Source organism: Bidens hawaiensis, unplaced genomic scaffold (assembly GCF_021521415.1).
Source record: "Bidens hawaiensis isolate Kalapana, Puna unplaced genomic scaffold, B.hawaiensis_p1.1 tig00419604_1, whole genome shotgun sequence".
NCBI lineage: Eukaryota > Viridiplantae > Streptophyta > Magnoliopsida > Asterales > Asteraceae > Bidens > Bidens hawaiensis.
The window spans coordinates 63,822-80,447 of record NW_027504912.1 but is presented as its reverse complement, the minus strand read 5'-3'; the positions used below and the strand labels follow the sequence as shown (position 1 = coordinate 80,447).

Here is a 16,626-nt window from a genome sequence, read left to right as displayed (position 1 = left end):
ATTTTAAATAACCCGATTATATACAGTTTTAAAAATAGCTAAGAAAGGTCATTTTTGCATAAAAGTAGGGCATGAAACATGATGGAATCTAATTAGCAGAGAACAAAATCAAGTCACTCAAGTGGAATGAAGATAACTAGCCAAAACGACCAACTCGGTAACTCACTACAGTTTTGCCTATGGGCTTCAACGTTGACCCGGTTTCTCTTTACTACCCCTATCACCAACTTTCTTTAACCACCATCACACAAGATACATACAGTCCAAACAACCAACAGTTCAATTAATGAACTCGCGCTTTCTTTGAAGGCGTACTATTGGAAGACATATCTATACCATCAAGATTGACTTTTCCCCAACCTCCGTTGACTCTGGTAGTCAACACTGACCTCACTTTCTTTGAAGGCGCACAATTGGTAAATAGATCTATACCATCATCAAGATTGACTTTTTCCCGATTCCCCTTGACTTTATTAGTCAACTCTGACTGCACTGCCTTTGAAGGCACACTATTGGTAGATGTATCTATACCATCATCAACATTGACTTTATCCCGACCTCCGTTGACATTGTTACTCAACCCATTGTAGTGAACGATGTTTGTAGCAACAGCGTATGTAGAAACCGTTTTCCCAGAATCTTGAACATGTTTTCTGTCAATTATAGATGACTGCCCACAATATTGATCTTCGTTTGCCATATCTCTGAGCCGTTGGATCACAGTATTCTTATCTTCGCTGATGTCATCAGGTGATAACTGCATAAATATATGACATTTCATTTCTGTAATGGTATTTTAATTTCAGAGGTTAATTAAACTTAAATGTGTGGACTTTACCAGAAAATCAATTGGACAATCAATGCTAATAAACCGACAACCACAACCTTCACTGAAATTAACCCATAACACCATGTGAATCGGTCTTGATTTAAGTGTTTCCCTGCAAATGTAAATAGAAAATGAGCATTTGATGATAAAAAAAACACAGGGACTAAATTCGGAAAGTTTTTATACTTAAAGAGGGGCTGGAATCAACATCTAAATCTAAATAAGTAATAACCTTTTGAGCAAAAATGGTTGCTGGTTTAGGACCGCGGTTTTCAGCTCCGGTCTCTCGGGAAAGGTAACCTGCATTAAAACATAAAATCATGTATCAGGTAGGTTAAACAAAGAATTATAAAAAAGTTGTTATTTAAAGAATTCAATAATATTAAACCTCTACTGATTCAATAAATGGTAGGGGGGCTTTTTCTCCATGAACACTAATAACTTTAAGAGACCATTTTATATATTTTGATTCTGCAATATAAGTGCAGCAAACAACATATTTATAAAACTATATTTACAGCATAGTAAAGAATAAAATTTGTTCAAGTAATGATCAAATAAACCAAAAAACATATGTACCCGAGACACATCCTGTTTGATTAAGGATTAGCTGGAAAAGATCCACTCGAACGTATGGAGCAATAGGCATTTTAAGAAGTTGCAGTACCTCCACCATTACCTACATGAAAATAGTCTCAATTAATTAATCGATTCAAATATCTTTGTTAACTCTTGACTTCTGTAAATGACTAAACTTGATTCAAATAAATGTTACCTTGTCAACAAGACCATGAATGACCAAACTCGCTTTCTTGTCTTTTGGAGTTTTCTGTAAATAGATAAAATCATTAACACTCGCAATTCGCAAATTAATTTTCACCAATAATATAAACTAAGAAAACATTCATGACACTGAGTGAGGTTAACATGAAATACCTGAAGGTTGACTATTACCATCTTTCCTCCATTGCGAATGGACCTTAAAGGAAGATTGCATGCGGGAGTTATCTGCAAACTGCATTAAACTTAAATATATTAATTTCAAAATTCCAATGATCTTACTATAAAAATTTAAAAACAAAGAGAGGCGTGCGACTAGAATAATAATTACCTAGTCCCTAAACATAACACAAGATCTGCATTTCGACAATGATTTTCTGCTGCTTTCATCTCTTTAGGAGGTAGTTCATCCTATGAGAACAATTGAAGACATAAAAGTTTAAAAATAATAATAATAACAACGCATAATATTCATTATATATAATAATTAATCAGTAGTGTAGTACATCCCAATCAAGAACTGAGTCCTTGAGTTTCGCTCCGCATTTTGGATCACAACAGCGTCTTGATGTCTCCTTTAAACCTATAGTCTCCACCTCAAAATCTCTCAAGTACCTACATGAGCAATGAGTTCCTAACAGTATAAAATTTGGGTTCGAAAACATTCTAAAGAAGTGCAAACAAAGCATTTATAAAAAACTACAAAAAAAAATTATTGATAACAACTTACTCTGTGCGACATGTAGGGCAAACCTCCCTGAATGAATTTCCATGCAATTCTGAAAGCTTGTCCCTCGGTATTCCAGAACGTAGATGAAGGCTATCTACATTCTACACAAAACAATTTCAAAAAATATAAATAAAAATCACAAATTTCACCAAAAAAGAACAAAAAAATTGATTTTAACCTGACTGATAACGAACTTCAAAATACCAGCCCGTTCCAGTTCAACTAAAGCCATATGAGTAGCACTCGGTGCTGCACGATGAAAGGGTAATGATGCTTCGGGTACACCTTTGCCCTCGCGCTATAGTTAAAGAAACAGATTAGACGAATACAGCTTTTTATGTTTTTTTTTATTATGAGTGTATGGAAGTATGGTTATGGACCTGAAGAGTCCAAACTCCTTTCGGGCCTCGAAAATCAGGTATTCCGCAAGAAGTTGATATTCCCGCACCCGTAAATGCTACCAGATGCTTACTCTGCAGACAAACATACAATCCTTAATATACTTGTTCTGAAGATAATATGAACAATAAAAGAAACAGCAGATCTGAGCTCAACCTCTTTAATCATCTTTGCAAGTTGTTTAATCTGCAAATAAAAAGAAATTGCAATATCAGTGGGGATTAAAAAAAGAGCTTGATGGACAAATTTGTAATGTTAACAGACATAAACTTCATGAGCACATATTTCACATGTTTTTGGCCTAAATTGGCAGGAAAAAAAAGAAAAGAAGCCAAATTGATATTAGACTGGCTGCATTGTTGTTTGATAACCGGCTCCATTTTAAAAACTTTTCCTTAAGTTCTTCCAATGGAAACTAGGGACGTGCACGGTTCTGTTTGGTTATTAACCAAAACCAAATTTGGGTTTGGGTTTGCTTAAAAATACAGGAAATAAAATGGAGGTATAAAATGTAGAAATATTAATGGTTAAGTTGGGTTAGGCGAAAACAAAAAGCGATATCAGTTAATTTGGTTTATATTATTAAGGGTTTGGTTAAACTGGAAAGTAATATATGATGAGAAGAAGAAACATAGGTAACGCAACGATCAAGGTGTTATATGATAATAATATATGCGCAAATGAAAGCAATAGCAATAATAATAGTAACTGCAATGCAATGATGAGATGATAACCGTTGAAACTAAAACTAATAATATCTCATATATTGCATTAGGGTTTGAATATGAATAGAAGTGAAATTAGGGAAAAGAAAGAAAGAAAGTGACTTTAAGTTGCAAGAGGTGTTGGGTGTCGAAGAACTCCGACATTCCGACATCGCCGACGTCTTCTTTGTAAGACAGCTTCTGCGCGTATCCCAGAGACATTCTATTCTTTCTCAAATACAATAAAACAACATACAAGTATTATGAGCTTTCAGAATCAGGGGTGTGGTGTGTGTCAACGATTATCGAATTCGGCCTAAAATAGATAGGTCCCAAAGAAGAAGGATTTTGGGGATTTGATTTGCGTAGGGGTACGAGACAGACTACGGATGCACAACTATATCATCATCAAATACTAAGTATATTATTATTATTATTATTATTATTATTATTAAATTCAAACACCACTTCTATGGCTTGTTAAAAACTTTATACGGTTCATATATGGGTTACACAAGTCGTATAGCCTTTACATGACTAACTAATGTATGGATGACAGATTTTCCAGTCTATACAGGGCGTATAGCCCCTATACGAGCCGTATAGGTTTCAAACACCTGACACTCTCCAACACAAAAGTACAACAGTTTGCACATATACGACTCGTATAGCCCCTATACGAGCCGTATAGACGCATATGATGTCCAAATAACCAATATGGTGTGTGAATAACTTATGCCTATTAGAGCATGTTTGGGATTGAGTTTGAAAAGTGTTTATGGCTTTTCAAAAAACCATTTTGAAAAGTAAAGATTTAGGACTTTTGGAAAACTTTTTTTTAACCTTTTTAAAAAGCTAAAATAAAAAGGTTTTTTTTGTGATTGTCAACCACCATTTAACTTATTGGCTTTTTGAATATGCTAATTTAAAAAGTCCCATTGATCGCATGTTTTACATACTATCTATCGTTTAAAAGGTATGGTGAAATCCAAAGGTTAACACAGACTATTTACATTACATGGCTAGTCCGAGTTATAAATAAACTAGTTTTTTGATCCCCCGCGTTGCGGGGGATCATTTGATAAAGAAAAAGAAGCTGATTCAGATGTTGAGTCACAATGTGTTCACACATTTGTTCGTGTGATTTTGCCCAAATTCAAGTGTTATCAATGAACCTTCTCCTCCAGCCAAACCAAAAAATGTCTAAACATGAACAATGAAGACACTAAAAACACATTATGAAAGTTATAATACATACTCCTTAACACATCCATACTCATTAACAACACATCCAGACTCAATACTGACTTACTATCCAAAAACATAAACTACCAAAGAAGCATTACAAATGGAAAAAAATTGAGAAACATGCAAAAATAACATAACCAAAGAAAAACAAAGGCTTGCATGTGTAGCAAAAAAATTTCTTCTTACACGAATCCACTATGGCTGCAATCTAGTTGCATAAAATTTGCCATCTGGATTGCCAAGCCAAGATGCAGATAGGATCTACAAAGACCAATTTCTTGCTGACCCTACATTTCATCATTGCCTCGTATACGAAACACATGGAACCTGGAAACAACACAGACGAATCAGCCACTGGCGTAAACATTTACCATCGCGAATGTTTGTCAAACCACCGCCAACACCAAAAAACCACCACCAAGGTGCAAGAAATTGAAACATGTAACAGTTATGAATAATCTTCAGGTTGAAGTTCACCTCCAACATTCCAAATATTAGCAGATACCCTTAACAACAATAATAGTAATAATCAATATATGATGTAAAACCATTAAATGCGACTCAATGAGTGGCTTGAGAATCATATATACCTGAGCTCCTTTGAGTCATTAAGTTGTGCTCTAAATGTCTTCTTCTTAGCTTGAGGAAAGCTCTTAGATGTCAAAAATGAATCAAGTTATTTCATAATTCTGCAGTTTTCTTTGTAAATTAAGTAATTTTTTTTCTTTGTTTTGTTTTACAAAAGATGAATACATCAGAAAAGATACAATTTTGAATTAAACCAATCTACTTCCTCTATTTATTGGTTAAGTTGCTTCATTTATCTCCATAAGAAAAAAACACAATCGATTATTGTACGTCATTCCATTGCATAATACTTGCAACATAATTTTAAAGAGCATATCATTAACATATTTTATTTTTGGATTTAAAGTTTTAACAACCCGAATTAAAGCTATCTTCAAACTATAGAGTCTCATACAGGGCGTATGAGATTACACGGGGTTTGCTGTAAATGGGTTCGGGTGGACCCCGCAAACTCGTTTAGCTAAATGGGTCTGGTATGATGAACCGCCTAATTAGTGAGACAGACCGTCTAAAACCATACCGAATTTTATGAGTTTGACGAACCACCTAATTATTGTGGGCTGTTATTTCATTTAATTAGTCAGACGGTTTGTCAAAAAGTTGGTTTTAGACGATGAGTTTGACGCGAGCTCTTCAGAATTAGATGATCAGTTTGACATGAGTTCATGTCAAAAAACAAAAACAAATAAAAACTTTCAGGTCAAATTGGTCGTATTCGTATCAATTTTTCAAGTTCGTCTGGGGTTGGACCCGCCAACCTGTGAATATGACATGCTCAAAAACAGCATCTGTAAAAGCAAAACTGAATATGTTATACCAAAAATCAAATTAAACCCTACTTTCCAAAATTAAATGCACAAACAACAAATTAACAGGAGACTCTCACATGTAGTATTGGGATCATGGAAGCTATAATCATAATCAACACTATAATCAGAACTATTAGTAGGAATACTGAGCCACTTGTTAGCAACCATAGGCCACAAAAACTCTACACAACTGCAATCCCAACATTTTTCAACTTAATTTCTAATATGAAATTGGAGATCATACAGACACAAACATATGTTTTGAATTATTATCCCCAAATCAATTGTGCAGTGAATGTGTGATTAATTGTGACATTCATGACAAAACGAGGTATACTTTATTCACTACGTAGTGAGTAAACGATATATTGGTTAATTCGTAGCGATTAAACGAGTAACCGACTGATACTGACTAAGACCCGTATATATACTGAGGGGTCATATACGAGTTATATATATATTATAGTGGCTAACATATTGATATTTAGGCCCCAGTACGTTTAAAACCATTTAAACGAAAAAGGTTTCGTTTATTGATACGCTATAAGTTTAAACGCAATCGTTAACATCAAAACGAGCATTGTAGCATCCGTTAAGCCGAAAAAGATTTATAAATCACTTATATGACATGTTCTAAGCAATCCGTGAAAATATTTTGGATTTTTACATCGAGTCAGTACGTTTTTCTTATTTTACAAAAATAAGCTGAAAAACACTCGTTTTCGCGCTGTTTTTCGCACTCGAACTAGTTTTCTTGCGAAAAACCGAACCCAAACTAAATTTAAACTCGATATTTCACCTTGGTACTCAAAACAAGACCCTAATATACAAAAGAGAGGCCTACAGGCCCCTCATTTGTTGGCGGCCGCAATAAAATACCAACATCACACTTTATGTTTCTTCATTCTAAAGTTTCTAAATGCATAAACAATATATTTTCCTTGTTCCTATCTGCTGAACCAACTCCATACTTTCCAGAAACAGCAAAATTCTTGAGGTAGTTCTTTGGTTTTCATAAATTTTAACAAGTTTATAAACCTTAAACAAGAGTTAATCAAGAAAAAATTATGGTTAAGCACTAAAATCCTTTCAAAATTTTACAAAAAAACATATTATTATGCTAAACATGTTTACAAATCAGAACCATATAGATTTTTGACCAAAAACACGGATTAGAACGTTGATATAACGTTTTTACGGTTCAAAAGTTCGGTTTGAAACCAAAACCAAAACCCTAGTTAACAAGGCTGTTCCATGGATTATTTATGCTAGGTTTGATGTTATATGATATGTAGATACACTGTGTTTGTGACCAAATACCTGGAGAGTTGTTAAAACCATCAAAATCTACCGAAAACCGACAAGGTATCACTTGTTAACTCGTTTAGGGGCTGTTTGTGCTTCGATTGTGACATGCTTGTTTTCAGGTTATGAAACTTTTCAGGGACATTAGGGATCACATAAGTGAGTCCCTGTTAAAACTTGGTAATTTTTCGATAAACGGAGAATATTTGGCGATTTATTACCGTTTATTGGCGTTTATTCGGGAAAAATAAGTAAACTTCATGAAAAATTATGAAATTTAGTTTGGAACCCAGAAATGTTATGTTAAGATCACTGGAAAAATTTGAGAACATTTGGAGATGTCTAAGTGTTTTTTGTGCAATTGTGTTTTAATCGAGTTTTAATAGCCAAAAATGCACGAAAGGGCATTTTGGCCAAAGAGTTAGATTATGGAAATTTTGCAGGAGCTATGTCATAGTATTGTGACCACTTGGAAAAATTATCAGATTTTTTGGATGTCGTTTGGTATAAACGGGCTATTTATTACTTAATTATAACACATTAAATGAATTTTTATAAATAGTTATTTAATGATAAAATTTCTGAAAATATTTTTATAAAATTCTCCATATTTTATTTTATTTTTACAAAAATTTCCACAATTTATATATAAGTGCATAATTAGATATGAATAATCAAAGATTTAAAATAAATTTGTTTTAACGAAACCGGCAGTTTTGTGTTTAACGGACTGACTGGTATGTCAAAATATCAAAAGTGGTCAAATATCGTATTTTTGGATGAATTTGATAAAAACAAACTTTTTACGAGAATTCCGGACAATTCGGATGGATTGTACGCGTTTTGTATAATCAAATCCGTAAGAAAACGGAAACGAACCCTGCGATCAATCGAGATACCGAAACTTCAAAATTATTTTATAAATCAAATCATTTTATCAATCAGTATGTTTACTTAAGTTTATGTGATCTTACATATTTCCGAAACGCGTAAACGATCAACTTGACTAGGCTCGGAAAACGGTGAAACTGAGCAAAATCTGATTTTGAACATTTCATAGTATACAACGTCACAATCGAAGACTATGGTCATGTTCTGGGCCTAACAGCTACATCCAGACTAGTTATGCAGCCCGATTTAACTTAAACACTGTACTAGTGTTAACAGTAGATACCGGTTATAGGATTCAAGCTATAAACGAGACGCACTACTTACTGACACGTATTACCAGCTTGAACTACGATAAGGTGAGTTTCATGACCCCACTTTCTAAACTGTTTTACGGACTTTTGGGGTGGAAAACATGTTTACATATACTTATATACTTGAAAACGTGTGATGATGTGAATTATCTAAGTACTAACACTTGAAAGTCCCCACAAACACAAGTGATTAACTTCGTGCCAGTGACGTGTGGATAGTACTATCGGTTTGACAAACCCAACTGAAGGCGCCGGAGGGGTATGCGGGATATACTTGTTAACACAGTTGCACATTGTCATATAAATTTATTACATTCTGCTATGTGGTGTTAGACATAGTACATATTTGGGGCAAATTGGCTATTAAATGCCAACGAGAGTACATGGGCAAGGGTGGCCATGCGTGCGAGCTGTCTTGGTTTCACTTGTGGCTTAGTATAAGAACATCATGCACATATATACGTAAATACATACGTATTGTGAACTTTACGAACTCATATACTGATTTTGTTCGTACTCGTGAAACTTGAAACTCACCAACTAGACGTAGTTGACGCGTTTTAACATGCTTTTCAGGTAAACCAAAGTTGAATGAATTGCTTACGTACTTGGTGTTAGAAGTGAAGTTGAATAGCTGTGAGTAGACGCAAGTACATAGTATTGAATAAGAAGCTCGTGAACCGGTTATTTGATTTTCATCTAGTTTGTAAACATAGTACCAACCCATGTAATATGATGTAAATTAGTTTGTTGAATTTCTTTATAAACAATGTGGTTGATACCAGAATTATCTGTTACATTCCAGTATTACGCTTCCGCAATTACCTAGTCGGGGTGTGACATTAATTGTCCACCGTCTTGCGATGTCGCCTAGGGTTCATAAATGTGATAGGTATAGAACCGATTAACAGAGAAACTAGAAAGAGAGGCTAGGGTTTATCTCCAAAACATAACCATTCATTCCATAATATGTAACTTAAATAGAATTCAACTTACAATAGCAACCCAAACAAACAAATAAAAACATAAATGGTCCTTAAACTTAATAACAAAATAAATAACGTAACAATACTCCCTCCTTATCTGTCTTTTTGCCCTCAAAAAGTAATTCAAGGAACCTTGTCTCCATCACTTCAACAAACCCCTTTGGTGCTTGATCTTCATCATCTATCACTTGAAGTATATAGAGCTGTCTCTTTTTACACTTGTGGCCCGAAACAAACTTTTCGGTACACCAGAAACATTCACCTTTTGCCCTTTTCAGCTCGAGTTCATCGCTCGTCAAACGTCTCGAGCTAAGTGTTCCCGGTTTGGAAGTCGGTGGCATGGTTGTTGGACTTGGCAGTAAGGGTAGTTTTGAAGCATTTAACGGAGGGGTAATTTTGGTATCTTTACGTTGTGAATCATCATCTCCGTCTTTAAGGGTGTGTTTGTTTGAGGTCTGAATGGGCTGAATGAGGCTGAAGTCTGATTCGCTCATACATCAGACTGTTTGTTTCATTCAAATATCACATCTTAACAACTGAATGGGGCTCTTACCCATTACGCTTTACAACAACGCTGAATGAGAACTGAAGGAAAAGAAGACCTAATTGCCCTCACATTCGTTCATTCCTTCATCTTCTCTTCTCTTTTGGGTGACCGACCAATGCACACCATCACCACCATCGCTCGATTTCTGCCCGATTCAAAGCACAACCAGGTACGAATTCTTTCTCCTTACTCGATTTCTTGCTCTTTTCTTTCCCTACCCTAGTAGATTTTTGTTTCCCGGTCTCTTAGTTTTATGCTAATTGATTTTTATTGAAATTTGCAAGAGTAATTGGTTCAGTTAGGGTTTGATACACTTTTGTGCTAGAATTTGGTTTAGGTTTTGGGGGTATTATGATTACTATTTACAATTTAGGTTTGGTTGGATTTTATTAATTTGGTATTACAAGTGATTAGAAATGTTGATCGACTAAAGTTTTTATTAACACTTTAGTTGCAAAAGCTGGGAGATAATTTGTTGTCTGGTTCTTCATAATTGTTTTCTGATTTTCGAAATTGATTAGTCAGATTGATATGATTTATAACTGATAAGGTTTTTATAGAAGTGTTCAGTTGGTCGGTTTTCAAGTTTTCAAACTGTAACGATTCCGGCAAATCCAGGTATACCCTAGCCGGTATATACTATTTACGTGTCATTTAATATTGATTATATGAGTTATAGTACGTTTATACGAGTATATATGATTCATAGTACGAATCATACTCGATTATATAGTGAATCGTATTGGAATTACAATTAACCAATGAACGATTATTGAAACCCGAACGAATCGGGAATTACATTATAGACGAAGTATATAATGTTTAGTGATGTTACGAAGTATTAATGCTTCGGGATAAGTGAATTATAGCACAGAAAAGGGATTTCGATTTATTAGTACGTCGGTACGATAAACGAAACCTTTAACATCAAACCAAGCAAGAGACGATCGATCAAGCCGAAAAAGATGTGTAATTATTAATAATATGATGTTTTAATGTCATGGTTTAAGTTTTTAAAGTTTTTAAGTCGGTTTTATGTAAATTTTATTTTAATCCGAAAAACGACCATTTTATGCTCGTTTTAAGCCGAATTACGAGTTTAAACGAGAAACGAACTGAGCCAGATTATCCACAACATTATCCGGATTGCGTAATCCTAATGTGTGGCCTAGAATTGATGTGTGGGGCCCACCCCCATCCATCTTAATGGACCGATCGGTCCTTTCGTTTTTATTATTCATTTCATTTTCTTTTTTTTACCACACATCTCACACAAAACTCTCTCAATTCCTTCATCATCCATCCACAACCCTTGATTTCTATCAAGTTTGTAAGGTAAAAACATGGTTTAGTTGGTTAAATCATAGTATTGATTTCATGTATTTGAGTTGTTTTGCAAGAACAAGAGGTTCCAAGTGAAATATGGGTGAAAACCCGAGATGGAACCGATCCTTGCACGATCAAGTGATGTATACAAGTTATACACGGGATCTTGATCCAAGAAAGTAGTTAAAAGAGTTTAGAACGAAATTTTACGGTTAAAATCTTGTTAAAATGAGTTTCCAAGTGAAAGATGGGTGAAAACCCGAGATGAAACCGACTCTTGCATGATCAAGAGATGTATACATGTTATACAAGGGATCTTGGTCCAAGAAATGAGTAAAAAGAGTCGAGAACGGATTTTTACGGTTAAAACCTTTGTTTTTATATCAAAACCGACACTATGAAAGAAATGGTTTGATTGTTGGTGTAACTTGCTTGGTATAGTGTTATTATGCTTGTAAGTGTTGTATCTAGTGGCTAGCAAAGGCTAGAAACCCGGATCTTTGCGATCTAACGCTAGAAAACACAAGATAGTTCGGTTTTCGTGTGATTTAGTGATTTTGGACAGATTGTAATGTGCTTAGAGTTGGGTCACGAAATTTCACAGAGATGATCTACACATGAAAATAAGAGATCTGTGAATTTTTGGTAATTTTTGGATAAAAGATGAATATTTGGTGAATTTAATGCTCGGTTTTGGCCAAAAATGGTGAAAAATAGCTAAACTTGATGAAAAATTCTGAAAAATTTAGGATAAGCTTTTTATAACATATTAAAGTCACACACAAAATTTGAGCTCAGTTGGAGAAGTCTAAAGGGGCTTTTCGGTAAAACGAGTTCTAGGGCTTTCTAGCTCGGTTTTTGTGAAAATGGCTTAAAAATGAGTTTTGGGTTCTGGAAAAATTCCAGGGAGTTATGAGGATGGCAGGGATCATCCCGGAAAAATTTGGGATTATTCTAAAGTCTTTTGGTATTTTTGGATATTTAGTGTTTTAATAAGGTTTAAAAATAGATAAATAAATGTAAATATAAGAAAATAAATCTGGAAAATTTTTATAAAGTTTCTTACTGTCAAAATAAGTTTTGTGCAAAATTTCAAGACCCGAGACTAAACGGGTAATTATTTGTGCTAAAAAGAACATAAAAACAAATTTCTAAAGCTTAAAACGTGTAAACCGGCAAAACTCGCATAAGCGAGCTGACTGGTATATGAAAACCCTAAAAATGGACCATTTCCATAAAACTAAGTAAATTAAGTAAAAATAAATCATCCGAAAATAATTCGGATGATTTGGGTAATTTTACCCGATTTTACTGTTTCCGGCACCTAAATGACGGAAACGGGCCCCGCGGCCAAACGGGGTGTCCAAACCGAGCTCTAATTTCATCACTTTAACTAAATTAACAGTCAAACACCATTTTTGGGTCGGGTGTGACCAAACCCATTTTTGAAACTAAAAACGGATAACCGTGCTAGACACGCAAATCAAGGAAATCATAAAAATGATAATTTTGACCGTCAGACTCTAAGCAATGTCACAATCTGAGTCCTTAGAAGTGTCACGGGGTTAACATTGTCCCCGAATCGAGTACAGTACTGGGCTAACAATGTCCCCAGATGTACCGATTGATACGTATTTAATTTATGGGAATTATATAGTAACGACTAGATATTATATTACAGATCCAGGCTTATAGCAGTTCATTGTATCACGTCCCGACTCACAGAAAGGTGAGTTTTCACGAGCCCCTTTTTACTGAACTGTTTCTAAATATTTTCCCGGGGCGGAAAACATGTCTTTATTAAAGTATTTAAGTACATACCGATCGTATGGAAACACTTGTATATTTATATATATATGTTTGATGCACAGAATATATAAATTGTTTATCGTGTGTAATTGTTCTGGGGTAACATAGTTCCCAGAGGTTATTATTGTTCTGGGGTAACATAGTTCCCAGGGGTTATGATTGTTCTGGGGTAACATAGTTCCCAGGGGTTATTATTGTTCTGGGGTAACATAGTTCCCAGGGGTTATTATTGTTCTGGGGTAACATATTATTGTTCTGGGGTAACGTAGTTCCCAGAGGTTATTATTGTTCTGGGGTAACATAGTTCCCAGAGGTTATTATTGTTCTGGGGTAACATAGTTCCCAGAGGTTATTATTGTTCTGGGGTAACATAGTTCCCAGGGGTTATTATTGTTCTGGGGTAACGTAGTTCCCAGGGGTTATTATTGTTCTGGGGTAACGTAGTTCCCAGAGGTTATTATTGTTCTGGGGTAACATAGTTCCCAGCATAATTTCATTGCTAATAAATGGTTATTAAAATGATCTGTCAGTGTTTATTTAAATTAGTGAAACTCACCAACTATTCGTAGTTGACCCGTTTTCTTACATGTTTTCTAGGTATGCCCAAGATGGAATGATTGAAATGTGCTTAATGATCTGTGCTACTTGTTGGAAGCTTGCTGATCTATATTTTGTAATGAATATATTAATGTCTTATCGGTAAAACTCGTGTGTAACACCTAGACAGTAACGGAACTAGCTACAATGTAATATGATATAAATTAATGTAGTGGTATTTTCTTTATAAGCAATGCTGTTGATATCAGATGTGTCTGTTGCATCCCGTGTACGTTTCCGCTGCGGTTACGGGGTGTTACAGAACTTGGTATCAGAGCCAGGTTATAAAGAATTAGGATGTCTGAAAGAGATACCTAAAATATAACCAATAGCTCAAGTATTATAGGATCTGAATATCAACTAATAATTTATTGTGACGGGATCTGGATGAACTTGGATGGACAAGTGAGTTATTATGGTCCGGAACATAATAACAGACTTGTCTGCACGGGAGAATTCTGGGGAAGTCACGAGGAACTTTAAATAGGTAAAATTGGCAACATATGTGTAAATATATGATAATATTATTATGTGGTAAAGTTGTATAAATAAGTATGTATTAATTTGATTATGAATTACACTATGGAAAGAACTATATGCTTGTTAACTTGTGTGCATGTAAAAATGTCAAGCCCGCATAGCTTATCAGTAGAGGAGGATCCGGAGGAGGTTAGCCCCGGAAACTCCGGGAGCCTACACGTGTCATCCGACTCCGAGCCTAGCGAGGCGAGTCACAGGAGCTCGAGCCAGTCCTCCCCGGCCCGGATCGTCAGATCCCCTACTCCACTCGTACCGCAGGCCACCTCTGTCCCTCCGAGATTTGGTCCTCGCCTTACGGCGCGGATCAGCATTCCGCGTGTCCCACCGACCTCTCCCCCACCCCGACCTGCTACTCGTCGGGGAGAGTCCTCATCTCAGCCCGAGCCGATGGCTCTACCTGTCTGGGGCCTTCCGAGACAGGAGCGGGATGCGGCAGCCTGGCTACGAGTGCTCACAGAGCAAGTAAATGAGCACTCAGCCGCCCTGACCGTGGGGGTACAGAGACGGGTGTACCTTGGTGACCGCATACTGGATTGCCAGTATGCAATCGACCGGTTGACAAGGGAGTGCTCGTACTCCCTATTGATGGTTCAGCGGTTAGAGGCGTGGCTCCGGGGGGTGATGGCAGTAGTGGTGGCGTTGGTGGCAGTGATGATGTGGTGGGCATACCACCGTGTTTAGTAGTTATGTTTGGACGGGGATAGTCAGGGACCATTTTTTTTGATACTCTGTGTAAGTAGTTAGTGGTGATACTAACACGGAGTGAATCTTGTTTAGTTATGATACAACCACTGGCCCCTAGGGTGGGTCTATTTTGGGGCATATCTTTATAGATACTTTTGGGTATCATTCAAGCACTGAACCTTTTACGGGTTATGTCGAGATGATACCGACATAGGGCCCTTGTATTAAAACTTAGTTGTGTAATGTTGACTGGAAAGTATGTAAACTGATGTTTGTGTAATATGTATCAGTGTTTACTAATGAATGAAATATGTATTGTGTTTTATAATTTGAGATGGTATTGATTATATGTATTTCTTGATGTTGTGTAGAATGGCACCGAAACGATCAACGAAAATATCGGAAGTAGATGTGAGCCGTTTGATTGCTCAACAGTTGGAGGCGGCGATACCGGATATAGTATCGCGCATCGCCGCCAGTATTAATAACTCGACCAATCCAACCCCTCCGAGCAATCAAACGCCCATAAATAATGACGGGGAACAAAATGCTAATCCTCCAAGGAATGATAACACTATTCCGAGTAATGACGCACCGCCTAGGGTGGTCGTTACTGACAGCAATGGCCCTATACCTACGGTAGAGACAAACCGTACTGAACCAATTCGTGCATCCAGGGGATGTTCGATCAAGGATTTTATGTTGTGCAAGCCATTAGAGTTTAGCGGGTCTGAAGGACCGAATGGGTTAGTTAAATGGATAGAGAAAATAGAATCAGTGGTGAATATTAGCAACTGTCCCGAGGATTGTGTCGTTAAGTACGCCACCTGTACATTCACCGACCATGCCTTGACATGGTGGAACACCATAGTACAGACTCGAGGTCAGGTGGCGACAAACCACATGACCTGGACGGAGCTTAAGGCTCTTGTGTTGGAACATTTCTGCCCAAAGAATGAATTGCAGAAACTGGAAAATGAGTTGTGGAATCTGGAGATGAAGGGGGCGGACCACTTGGGTTATACCAATCGGTTTAATGAACTGTCACGATTAGTACCGTGGTTGGTCACCCCGGAGACGAAGAGGGTGGAACGTTATATTTGGGGACTTACTCCGGTAGTGAGGAGTATAGTCAACGCGAGGGGACACCGGACGTATGAAAGTGCAGTGACACAGGCTGGCATTGTCACGTATGATTTCTTGCGGAGCGGATCACTAAAGGTGACAGGAGAATCCGCTGGGGGAAAACGGGGTACACATGATCATAGAATCCAGGAAAAGCAGCAAAGCAAACGAGCTAGGCCCGCTGCCCAGAGCTATGCCATGACTAGTTCGGGCGGAAGGCAAGAACCGCAGAAGGGAACGTTTCCTAAGTGCGGGAAATGTGGTTACCACCATGGTGGCGTGTGCAAAGAGGTGGTGTGCCACCGGTGTGGCAGGATTGGACACTACGCACCAAATTGTAAGACAAATCTGAACAACCTGAACCGGCAACCGCAACCTATCCGTGCGCAGCCATTTAGAACTCAACCAGCCCGACAGC

At 36.7% G+C, this 16,626-nt stretch overlaps 1 protein-coding gene across 1 annotated transcript; it reads right to left on the bottom strand.

Moving 5' to 3' along the window:
* Window positions 1–76: 76 nt before the first annotated feature.
* LOC143609389 (NAD-dependent protein deacetylase SRT1-like) lies at window positions 77–3,664 on the bottom strand. The gene is made up of 14 exons (XM_077084152.1): window positions 3,566–3,664; window positions 2,895–2,924; window positions 2,720–2,812; window positions 2,518–2,637; window positions 2,340–2,440; window positions 2,116–2,224; window positions 1,941–2,020; window positions 1,766–1,844; window positions 1,605–1,658; window positions 1,409–1,508; window positions 1,218–1,300; window positions 1,062–1,129; window positions 839–941; window positions 77–757 (listed from the first exon to the last, which is right to left on the bottom strand). The coding sequence occupies exons 1-14, from the start codon at window positions 3,662–3,664 to the stop codon at window positions 284–286; spliced, it is 1,593 nt and encodes a 530-aa protein (XP_076940267.1). The 3' UTR covers window positions 77–283.
* Between the last annotated feature and the right edge of the window lie 12,962 nt (window positions 3,665–16,626).